The sequence below is a fragment of the Neomonachus schauinslandi genome, chromosome 11, assembly GCF_002201575.2.
Source record: "Neomonachus schauinslandi chromosome 11, ASM220157v2, whole genome shotgun sequence".
NCBI lineage: Eukaryota > Metazoa > Chordata > Mammalia > Carnivora > Phocidae > Neomonachus > Neomonachus schauinslandi.
Window position 1 is genome coordinate 27,047,026 of NC_058413.1, and position 13,012 is coordinate 27,060,037.

The window sequence follows — 13,012 nt, forward strand, 5'->3', positions numbered from 1 at the left end:
GACGTTTAGCTGACTGAGCCACCCAGGCGCCCCTGTCTTGGTGAATATTTCATGTGCCCTTGAAAAGAATGTGTATTCTGTTATTGGTTGGTTGAATGTTTTATAAATGTCAGATCAGGTTGGTTGATAATGTTGTTCAAGTCTTTTCTATCCCTACTGAATTTTTTGTATACTTGTTCTATCTAATTAGTGGGAGAAGACTATTGAAATCTTTAATTATAACTGTGAATTTATCTTTCTTTTTTCAGTTCTCTCAGTTTTTGCTTCATGTGTTTTTAAGCTCTGTTATTAGGTGTATATACATTTATGATTGTTATGACTTCCTGATTAATTGATCCTTTTATCATTATGAAATATCCATATTTTTCCTAGTAATATTTCTTGTCTTGAAATCTATTTTGTATAATATTAATACAGCTATTCCATCTTTTATGATTAGTGCTTGCATTACATGTCCTTTTCAATCCTGTGACTTTTTCTAATGGGAATATTCATAATTCCTTTATGTTGAGTAATGACATGAAGAAGTCTTTTATTTTCTCTTTGAGAACTGTTTCTTGCATTTTTTTTTTATTCTGGTAAAATATACATAAAATTCACTACTTAAACTATTTTTATGTGTGCAGTTCAGTGGCATTTATGAATTATTCATTCATAAATGGGAATGGTTGTGTACCAATAAAAGTATATTTCCGAAAACAGTAGGCCAGAGTTGGCCCACTGGCCATAGTTTGCCAAGTGCTTTTCTAGAGTAATTGATCATAGTCTGCTTTTAAATAATATTATGTCAAATTCTCTGATTAGTAAGAAGCTTACAATACTATATTCTCATTTTCTGCTTCCTGGTTTTTGTGGTATTTTTATAATACACTTTACTTTTACATATGTTATCAACTCCACCATATATTGTTATTTATTTTATTTTAAATTGTTAATTACCTGGTTAAGAAAATGAAGAATTAGAGAAAACGTCTTTTACATTCACTCATATTTGCCATTTCAGGCACTCTTTATTTGCTTGTGTAGATCCAGGTTTCTAGCTGGTATCCTATTACTTCAGCTTGAAGAGTTTCCTTTAATATTTGTGCATGTGTGTGTAAGCGTGCACATGTGTGTGGACATCTGGTGAGGAATTCTTCAGCTTTTGTCTGGAAAAGTGGTTATTTCTCCTTAATTTTTTTTTTTTTATAAGATTTTATTTATTTATTTGAGAGAGAGAGTGAGAGAGAGAAAGAGCACAAGAGGGGGGAGCGGGAGAGGGAGAAGCAGACTCCCTGCCGAGCAGGTAGCCCGATGCGGGACTCGATCCCGGGACTCCAGGATCATGACCTGAGCCGAAGGCAGTCGCTTAACCAACTGAGCCACCCAGGCGCCCTCTCCTTAATTTTTAAAGGGTATTTTCACTGGATATAAAATTCTAGATGGAGAGTTTTTTCTTTCATTCATTTGAAGATGCTGTTCCATTGTTGCTTGCACTGCATATTTTGCTTAGGATTTATTGAATGATTTGTGAATCTGTGGAATGATAGTTTTCATCAAATTTGGTGAATTTTTGGTCATTACTTCTTCAAAGATTTTTTTCTGTCTCATTCCTCTCCTTTTATGGGACTTCAACTACACATACATTAAACTGCTTGATAGTGTCCCCCAGGTTATCAGATGCTGCACATTGTTTTCAGTCTTTTTTTCTCTGTCTTCTCCTATTGGGATTTTCTATTGTTCTGTGCCCTGAAGTCCAATTATCTTTTGTTTTAATATGTTTAATCTTGCTGTTAAGCCTATACAGTGAGTTTTTATTTCAGATAGTGTATATATCATCTCTAGAATTTCCATTTGATTCTTTTGGGGGGTATATTTTTCTTTTTATTATATTCATGTTGTTCTTTAAATCTTTGAATATTTATAATAGTTGTAATTTTTTTTTTTTTTGCTAAATCCATCATCTCTGTCCTTTGTTTCTGTTGACATTTAAAATTACAATTCAATTGCATTAATTACAATTAATTGTAAGTACAGTGTTGCGCAGTCTTCACCACTATTTCCAAGACTTTGTCATCATTCCCAAACTGAAACTGTGTAACCATTAACCAGTGACTCCCCACCTCCCCTCTCCCCAGCTTCTGGTAACCTCTAATTTACTTTCTGACTCTATGAGTTTGCCTATTCTATATATTTTATGTAAGTGGAATTGTGTAATATTTGTCCTTTATATCTGGCTTATTCCACTTAGCATGAGGTTTTCAGAGTTCACCCATGTTACAGCCTGTATTAGAACTTTATTCCTTTTTACAGCAGAATAATATTCCAGTGTATGGGTATACCACATTTTGTTTATCCATTCATCTGTTAATGACACTTGGGTTTTCACCTTTTGGCTATTGTGAATAATGCTGCTGAACACTGGCATTCAACCATCTGTTTGAGTCTCTGTTTTCAATTTTTGGGAGGTATATACATAGGAGTGGATTTGCTGAGTCTATATTAAACCTTTCAAGAAACTGCCTTTTTTCTGTTTTAACTTAAATAGTGGATATCTTTCTAAGTCAGTAGAAATTGACATATATCACAGTTCCAATTGTATGAGTGAGATGTGCCATAATTAATTTATCCACTCCTCTATTGTAGGACATCCTTATACAAATATCTTTGTGTACTTTTGTGATTATTTCTTTAGGATAAATTTCCAGAAATAGTATTGCTGGATCAAAGAGCTTGCTCACTTATAATTTTGACACATATTGTGAGATTGCCTTCCAGAAAGATTGTTTATACTCCCACCAACCACATATAAAAATACCTGTATACCCAAACTCTGAATATTTACTTTAATGTTTTAATTTTCATTTTTATTTTAAACATACTTTCTTATGTTTGTCAATTATATTTATTTTGTGAGTTACTAGTTTATATTTTCCCATTTACAATTAAACATGCTCAGGTTTCTCTCATTTTACAAAGTACACAAAGACTTATTTGATCCTGTGTCCATCTCTAAATACAAGTCTGTTGTCTCCCTGTAGCGTCAGGTTCAAACTCATACTCTTTAAATCTGAAAAGAGTGGTCTAATACTCTTTACTTCCATACTCTTTACTTCCCTCCTTCCCATTTATCCTTCAACATAGCGCAATTTGGCTTCAACCCTCCCACTCCATCAAATGGACACTACTTCCAGAGGACATTTTTCATTCCCTTTGATAATGTACATTGAAACTCCTTCTTGAATACCTTTTCTCCTGTCATATTTCACTCATCTGTTTTCTTCCTACCTCTCAAACTGCTCTTTAAAGTGGAAATAATGTTATTCTTACCATTAATTAAGCAACCAGGAGTTATATGTTTTATATACATAATTGAATTTAATCTTCACATTTTCATGTTATAGATGAGAAAATAGGCTCACAGTGTTTTTTTTTTTAAGATTTTATTTATTTATTTGACAGAGAGAGAGTCAGCGAGAGAGGGAACACAAGCAGGGGGAGTGGGAGAGGGAGAAGCAGGCTTCCCGCCGAGCAGGGAGCCCGATGCGGGGCTCGATCCCAGGACCCTGGGATCATGACAGCCGAAGGCAGACGCTTAACGACTGAGCCACCCAGGCGCCCCGGCTCACAGTGTTTTAAGTATTGTAGGCAGACTCTAAGACAGCCCCAAGTGATTCCTACTCCATTTATTAGTGTTCTTTTGTAATCCTCTCCCTGAGTCTGAGCTGAATTTAGTGACTTGTTTCTAATTAATAAAATACAGCAAAAGTGATATGATATCACTTCTGAGATTAGGTTTTAAGATGACTGTTGTTTCTGTCTTAGATGCACCACTTAGAGATACCACGCAGTCTTTCTGTGCCTCTTTCTCTGAGCCCATGCAAGGTCCAGGCTATTTGCTAGAGATGCCACATTGTGAAGAGAGGCCCTAGGGGAAGAAAGGCCACGTAGAAGAGATCTTAGGCACCCCACCCAACAGCCAGCACCAACTGCCAGCCATTGAGTGAGCTTTTTAGAAGCAGACCCTCCAGCCCCAGTTAAGGCTTCCAGTAATGATAGCTTGCCTAGAACCTCATGAGGGACCCTGAGTTATCAAGCCAAGTCATTAATGAATTCCTGATTCATTGAAACTATGGCATAATAAGTATTTGCTGTTTTATACCACTAAGTTTGGGTAATTTGTTACACAGCAATAGGTAACTAATATCTTCTTCTAAGATTTCACACTTAGTAAGTACTGAAACCAGGATTTGAACCCGTATTTATCCAAGACTACAAAGCTCCTGGTAACTACCATACTGTTTTTGTCATTCTCCTTTGCAGATTTTTCCTTTGCAAGTTTCTCTTCTTCTGCCTTATCTGTGGATTTCATTAGCATTTTATCCTTTACCCTCTTTTTTCCCACAAAATATACTCTCACTAGTCTCATCAGCTTGTACATCTTCAGTTGCCATCTGTCTACCAATGATTTTCAAATTTATATTTCCAGGTAAATTTTCTCATAAGCTCCGGATTCATAAATCTGGATGTTCATTAGACATCTCCACCTTATTATCTTACTAACTTTTCACACTAAGCAGGTTCAAACAACCCATGACATTTTCATCCACACCTGCTACTACTCCTGTTTTCTAGTTGAGTAAATAACATCCACCAGTCACCTACATACCTAACCTGAACTCTGTGAATCAATCTTGACTCTCTTTCATATCCTATCATTCATCAAGTCCTGTTTATTAGCTCATAAATAATTCGTGTATCTATTCAGTTCTTCATCTCTAATGGTATCGCCTCGACTATGGCACTATGACACTCTTCTGATGCATCTCTCTGCCTCATGCTGTCTCCCTTTAATTCAGTATTTTTCAGACTTCTAGGTGCAGCCTATTAGTGGTTCATGGAAATTAGTTTAGTGGTCTGTGACCAGCATTCTTTAAAAAATGAAATAAAGTAGCACAGAAAACAATGTAATCTCATTAAGAGTAGATATTTGGTGTGCTGTGTTGTAGAACATTTATTTCTCATTGCAGGTTTTAATCAATGAAATTTAGAAAACATTAATCTATTCTTGGTGCTGCAGCCAGAATGGTCTTTCCAATCAGATCATGTTTATTACCTTGTCTAAAACCATTCAGTGACTTCTCATGGTATTCTTGGAACTCCTCCACATGCTGTATTTGGCCCTTAATGACCTGGGCGTAGCTTACCTCAAGCATCATCTCTCTCCATTCTCCCAGCAATATAAGCTCTAGCTGAAATAAATCCTTAGTAGTTCCACGGAAAGACTATAATCTTGCTTGCATTTAGCATCTGTATATGCCATTTGTTTTCCCTGGAGTGCCTCCTTATCCTCATCTAGATTCTTTTCCTATCTTCCTCCTGGATTGTTTTTTGATGCTAGGGTCTGTAGGTTGCTCATCATTGTATCTGAAAGCTTAGTGCAGTGTTTCCATGGAGTATGTGCTGAATACGTATAGGGAATAAAAGGATGTTGAATTGATTCACTATTTTAAAGATACATAAAAATACCAAATACTTAAAACAATTCGCTAGCCACGACTACCTTGCTTTTAATAAAAGAGTGGTATTTTATTACATATAATGTGTGAGATTACATAATAATGTGGAATGCATGTTGAAAACCTCAAAGGGTCTCAATTTTGTTTAAATATGATAAACTATACAAAATGAGGTTAAAGTGATCTTGTTACAAAGAGTAGTATATTAAATTTAGCAAGTCATTTGGCTTTCAAATAGAAATTGCTGAATGGTTGACCTGAAACACAGATTCTTTCATCAGCAGAATTTGTTCAGATGTCTTATACTACTTAACAATATGTTTTACATTAAAGGTATTTTTTTCCATTTTACATTAGAATATTCCAGAAGTAAATACTAAAAACAGTGAAATGTCAATGGAAAAATCAGAAAACATCATCATACAGAAATACAATTCTGGGCAAGGAATAAAGAAAGATACTTTGAGTTTTTGTTCAGATACTAACTACAGAGAAAAGGAGAAGAAAGAAGGTCCATTTATAGAAGTCATTATAGAAGGTAACCAGCTTATTGCTATTTTCTAATTTTATATATTGAGCACCCCCCCCCGCCCAAAATAAAGGATCTGTCAAAGTGCTGTGCTAGGCCATCTATGGAATTTAGGGGAATATCAGTTACAGTCTTTGCTTTGAGAATCCTGTACTATATTTGAAGAAACACTTTTTCATTTGTATATGTCTTAAGACAGGCCTCTTTTGAGCTATTCTTTACAGTCAGTATTTTTGGGGAAAATTCTGTTTCTGTCTTATCATTTACTCCATGGCTTTTTGCACTGTTTTCTGCATTCACCGCTTTGTGGAGTGTGTTCTCTGGGATACAAATAACCTTCTGATATCAGACCTAGAGCACTTTTCTTAGTTCAGATGGCCTTTCTGTAACCATTGAAATAATTTACTAATTTGTCCATCTTGAAAAAGAATCGTTTATAAACACCATAAACTTAATTGTATGAAGGTTTTCAAACCTAGGCTGAACAACCACTTGGTGGAGACGTTGTAGAGAGAATGAATGGACTAAAGCCCTTCAAGTCCTGAATTTTGTATTCTAAATTTTAACCGTATGGAAATTTTGAAATCTATGGTTAAAACCCAGATGAATAAAATATGTCTTAAGTATTTTATACATTTGCCCAAAAGTATCCCCAAACTTTAAAATACTTAGAAGGTAATGAATAAAAAGTGATGATTGTCTTGAAGAAACAGCTAGCAATTCTGGATCCTGTAGTTTAAAAAGAAAACCACAGGCCTAAAATGGGAGTCTCTCGTGTTAAGAACCTCATGTCAGCAAACCAAAACTTAATACCTAACCAAACTGCAGCTTCAACCCCAGGAATGTAACCTTTAATCAGTCAACCTGGAATTTCCTGGTCGGCAATAAGAAATCCATTGATAGACCTCTTCCTTTCCCCTTAGGAGGGCGACCTTGCCTAAAACAATGTATTCTTTGCTAATAATTTCCTTTTTCCACTCATTCACTACCTTTAAAAACCTTTCCTTTTTTTCTGTAGCTCATTGGGGCTCTTTTCTCTTTGCTAGATAGGATGCTGATTCAATGAATCATTTAATAAAACCAATTAGATCTTCAGATTTCCTTGGTTAAATATTTGTTTGACAGCAGTAATAGAAATAAGAGTCTAACTTGTTAGGATAAATTCATTTTTATTTACTCGACTGTGTGTTTACATGGAATTGTACTGTATGCTCAAAAGGAAGTGTAACAGACTAGAAAACTAAAAACCATTTCCTAATACCCTCAACTTACTTCCCTCTTTTTAAACCAAAAATACTTCTGCTGTTATGAAATAAAAATTTAATATGAGTAGAGCCAAATATTTAGCATGCTAAATATATATTATGACCAAGGGAACTCAGTATTTAGTAAAATTGGTATCATAATGTTTGTGTAATGGCCAATGAAATATTTAAGGCTAAATATGTTTTTACATAAATAGGTAATACATTATGTCTTATAAAAGCAGGTTTTAGTGTATAATATAAAAATACTGTGTTCTCATCATGACAGATTTACAGCTTTTTGAAAAAAGCTCAAAGAATGAAACTGATCCTGCTATATCTCAGGATAAAAATCAGAGTGAAATCTCCTTAAGCAAAACCCTTGGCACAGAAAAAGAACTAATTAGTCAAGGACAAACCTTGAATGTTACTGACTTTAGAAAAGCAGTTACTTCAGAAATAAAAGACAAGGTGGGTTCGGGAAAAGACAATGGATGTACAGAATTTAAGTCACCAAACAATTCTTTTTTAGTGGTAGATAGATCAATAGAAACAGAAAAGATACGCCTAGAAAGAACTGAAGGATTCGATCTTCACCATGCAGATGTCCATCTGGAGGTTGAAAATAACAGATCATCTAACAGTATATTAAGTGAGATGATGGCTCACCATACAAATCAAAAGAAAGATGTTTCTGAAGATGAACCATTCATACAATTCAGATTGCTTCCAGGGATTCAAGAAAATGCCACAGAGAAGGAACTTACAAATAGTGACCAAACCAAAGCAGATCTGGATTCATCTCTCAACGTAAAAAAGAATGCTGTTCAGTGTCAGAAATACAGTTTACAGGAGTCAAGTAATGTTATGTTAGATGATAAACAATGTAAAATAAACCAGATGCAACTGTTAAATAAAAAAAGTGAGTGCAGTGTATTGCCATTTAAACAAACTTCAGTTTTTCAGCAGATCTGTAGTAATACTTCAGAGAAACCTGAACTAACTATTCCCTCTGAGACAGCAACTAACCACCCTATTTCATCAGCTGCTTTCAGTGAGAATTTGAAAGTACTTAAGAATTCAGATAAAAATGTTAATATTATGCCTATGTTGGTGAAACCCAACTCCAGCCCTAGTGAAAGAACTATATGGAAAAATCTGAATGAGATGCACACTAGTCAACTGAAGAACTGTTTGGGATATTTAGGAAACAGTGCAACCACTTCCCATCTTCAAGTTAAAAATGAGAATATACATACTTCACAAGCAAAAGACATGAAAACTGCTGTTCCTACGCAAACTTCCACAGAAATACAGTTTTCTAATAGAGAGAGTCAGATTGGTGAGAATCAGGTAACTGACGCCACAAAAAATGACCTCTTCCTTTTTGTGAATGTCAATGAAAGACAGCATTCATTGTTAGATAATACAGAGAAAACAGAGTCATTAAATGACATCGTTTCAGGAAAAATTTACAGTGAAGGACAGCTGGAAGAATCATGTTCATTTCACATAAAGCCATCTGGAGATTTAGTAAACAGAAGTGGAAGGTCAGCCTTTGATCTTTCAACTTCAGATAAAAAAACTGAGAAAATTCCAGTATATATGAATTTCTTAGACCCTAGTCCTTGGTCAAAAGTAAATCAAACTAAAAGTCAAACACTGAGCACTTCAACTTCTAGCATTCCTTTGTTGAAGGAGAGACCAGTAGGCCCATCAGAAGACAAAAATATGGTTTCAATGACACTTTGTAAAAACGATGATGATGGTATCAAGAAGGATATTGGACCAGGTAAGAAAACAATGTTTATGTTTTCTTTTAAAATTTGAATTTCTACTCCTTATTCCTGATAAAGGGGCTGTTTATGTTTAAAATGAAACCATTTAAACTGTATTTTTTTTTTTTACTTAAACCTAAGATACTCTATACATGTATATATGTAAAAGTAGGAAAGGTTTTATTTAAATGAGGGGATTTCTTTTCACCTAAATCTGAGCCGCTAATAGCAACATGTGCAAATGCATACTGGAAATTAAAAAAAATTTCACCAAGAAACTGGAAATAGCAGAAACAACCACAGGTCCAGGTCATTAATTTTAAATTAGCAACTATCTAATTGGAGTCTCGCAGTTGTTAAGGCTTCTGCCGGTGGGCACGTTTATTCCTTTTCATTTTATACTGAAAAACTTCCCTTATTTTCTTCTCCCAATTTTCTCCCTCTTTCCTTGATTTGTCTACTTCTAGCTTCCCTTCACCAGCACTAGAATCCAGCTTTCTTCATTTTATAAGCACTGTTGAGGTGTAATATTAATACATTTCATATCATTGATATTTGTAACTCAAACACTTTAAACCGGATCCCTTAGTTATGTACCAACATTAAAACATTCAGATATCCAACATTTCAGAGAATAGTGTATTCTAACCACCACATGAAATAAGTGTCCAAAGTTTTGCTTTATAAAAATATTCTAGAGTAAAAAATAGGGGGAGAGGTAAATGGATGAATACATAGGACTTAACATTGATGGGTGTTTAAGCTGGGTGATGGTCCTAAGTTCATACTCTATTTTTGTGTTTGAAATTTTTCCCACCAAAAATATTTGAAAATAGAAATATACTACGTATCACATATAAATGCTATACAGATGTAACTTGAACAATGAACAACAGTTTAAGATTATCATGAAAAAAATTTGCTCTACTAAAAGCAATCTCATAGTGAAAGTTATTGAGGTTGTTAAAGATATTCTTAGATTTTAAGGGAACTTTAACAGTGTGCTTTTAGACCCATTAAAGAAATGCAGATTACAAGAAAGCTCTGAATGGCCCTCAGAGCTACCGGATTCTTTAAAAAAAGGCAACTGATACAACTTTGAAGAGAAAAATTGGGAATTAAAAGCAAAATAAGCATATCAGGTTTACTAGCATAAATGGAGAGGTAATGCAGGGAAAAACAGAAACCACCAAAATACTGTAAAACCTCATTTTGCACACTATAATTTTCCTAATAAAATAAAATGTATTAACTTCAGAGTGCATTCATCTTGAACCTGCTGAATGCTGCAGTGAGGCAAGTGCTGTTAAGGCACTGGTCTCGTGTTTACCGTTTTCTCACAAGGCCTTTCTTGTAAGTTAAATCTCAATGATATAAATAAGGATGGAAGGGGAGATCTAAAATTCTGTAGAAATTCAACTTGTAAAATATCCACTCATAAAAGATACAAGTATCTTTTAACCTTCAAAGCTGACATGTTTCTCTAAATCATTTTTATCTACTTATTAAGTTCCAGTGACCCCTACTAGTCAGCCCGTTTGTTGTGCGTCTTACTGTGGCCGGTTTTATATTTTATAAATCTTTTAGTTGGTTCAGACTTTTTCTTGTCCATCTTAACTGTTAAGATGGCTCACTTAGTATGTTTACATCTGTGGCAATGCAATAACCAGGGGAATTAAGGTAACATTTTATGGAAGTTATTCTGTTTTAGAAGATATTTATACCATTTCACTCATTTTAGTGTGAAACCAGCACGTTTTAGAAAGTAGCAATAAAATTATGTTTTCTGAAATGAAATGCCTAATGTATATTGAGCAAAGTCAACGAAGACTACAAAATGTTCAAAGTAAAAACAAAATAGAAATTGTTGCTTTTTAAATAGAAAAGCATAGATAGGATCAGAGAAAAACAAGTTCAGTCACTAAAATGAGTGCCTGGAGAATAAAATTCAGTTGTTGCCATTTCCTCTTTGTCAACCAGATACTACCAGCATTAACAGAGTTGCTGACACTTTGAATAACTCGAGTATCCATCCAGATCCCAAGGGAGAGCCCAGTGAAGAGAGGAATGCAACTGCAAAGACTTTTTACGATTCTTCTTTTCCCACAGAACACGTAAGTCAATTAAAAATATTGCCGAGCAGACCTTAGTGAGCTAATTCTACAGATATGTGTAGAACTGTATGCATCTGGATGCTTTAAGACCTCACTGATCTCCAAAATAATATCAAGAGGGCAACATGGCACCATTTTTCACAATTAAGGTTGATGGGAAACAGCAGGAAAAAGTCCCAGTGTATAAATCAAATAGATATAACCCAGCCTGTTTTGGGAAGGACAGCGTGAGGTAGTGTGTTATGTATGTACTTCTATTTTTTAGTCACCCAAACTTAGGAGTAGTGGCATTTGGGCATTTAAAATTTTATCTTAATAAAAGATGCCTCAAAATAATGCAATCAACTAAGTTCCATTGTTCTTGATAGTGCTTTTAAGTAATTACATCATTTTGGGAAACTACTGCAAAGAAAGAAATTTAAATTATTTCCATAGTTAGAACACAGTATGCGAAGGAATCAAATATCCTTAATATATGTGATATCAAGTATGGAGGTATATATATTTTAAGCAAAGTATTTGTAGAGATTACATGGCTCCACAAGTCCATTTGTCATATGACAAGCAACTAACTACAGCTGACCAGTTTTTTGGCAAAATTTACAAGTTATTTTTATCTCAGAGTGCAAAACTTGAGCATGAAAAAGCCTGTATTGTTCAAAATCTTAAAAACAGGCAATTACAGGTGTTAACTGCTAAAAGGTATAACCTAAAAAGGTTAGGAAAGATTACTTACAGAAAAAAACCAAGTGCACAGTGACAAATTTTAAAGTCACTGTGTATTTTTTAAATTTTAGAGGTACACATAAACTTTCCCTTAGGACCTATAAAACAAAAATTACAGCACTAACACAGCCTTAACAAATACCAGCTTTTAACAGTGTATTTTATTTTCCTTTTTAAGGTAAGTTCATTTAAGTTTTAAAATGCACCCCAGGCTGATATAAAGAAGACTGGTAACCTGGCTGGGGGAAATTTTATGCCAAAGAGTAGATCTTTTAGGCAGAAAGAGGAGATACAGAGGTAATGAAGTGATTTTTAAAAGGAAGTGATAGGAAATGAAGGAAGCAAAGATATGTAGGGACATGTCTGGAACGAGAATTACTGCTGTAGGCTGCAAAACCTCAATTAAGCCAAATATGACAAGTTGTTACGTGTAAACTTTGACACTACATCTTGTTTCTCCAGCCAATCCCTGCTCCTGCCCCTCCCACCAAGTAGGTAGTTAAGGGGAAAGAAGCTAAAGCAGGTATGTGTAAATGTCTCTTTTCTCTCCATCATCAAGATAAAGAAGTCAAGGATTCTGGAAAATTAGTAATTTGAACCTGATATCAAATGCACCAAAATGCATCAAGCATTGTGAGAGACCCCATTAAATCATAAGACCATCAGTCAGTTTACCTCAAAATCGGCAACCTAAAGTTAGATTTGATACATTTCTCTAGATCTAGTCTCTATATTGCATGATGACTTACTTTCATTTTGGCCCTGTGAGCTAAATGATGTATGTTGGGTACTTACATGCCATACATTATCAGAAATACACATTTATGCCCATTTTTATCCATTACCAGTTACTCTACAACAGCATTTTGCAACTAAACAGTGCTGATACTTTCGTTTTCATCTGTTACTTCATAAGAACATAGGCAATCAACTATGAACACAGCATCACCACAAGGATCAGAGGCTAAGAGTTCAAGGGGACTGTGGCTGACTGTAGAATTCTCAGGAGCCAAGCAGACCCATCCAAAAGGAGCAACCCTTAGGGAACTGAGGTTAAATGTAAACATTTAAGCTCACTGAAATATTATTACTATATAATCTCACTTTGAAAACAATGTTATGC

General features: G+C 34.7%; 1 protein-coding gene across 1 annotated transcript in view; it reads left to right on the top strand.

Annotated features, from left to right (window-relative positions):
* Window positions 1-13,012, top strand: part of CCDC73 (coiled-coil domain containing 73) — a 113,651-nt gene that overhangs the window by 98,559 nt on the left and 2,080 nt on the right. The window contains exons 14-16 of the mRNA XM_021685340.2: window positions 5,856-6,036; window positions 7,561-9,063; window positions 11,030-11,163. Coding sequence (XP_021541015.1) covers window positions 5,856-6,036; window positions 7,561-9,063; window positions 11,030-11,163 — 1,818 coding nt within the window. The remainder of the gene's footprint in view (window positions 1-5,855; window positions 6,037-7,560; window positions 9,064-11,029; window positions 11,164-13,012) is intronic.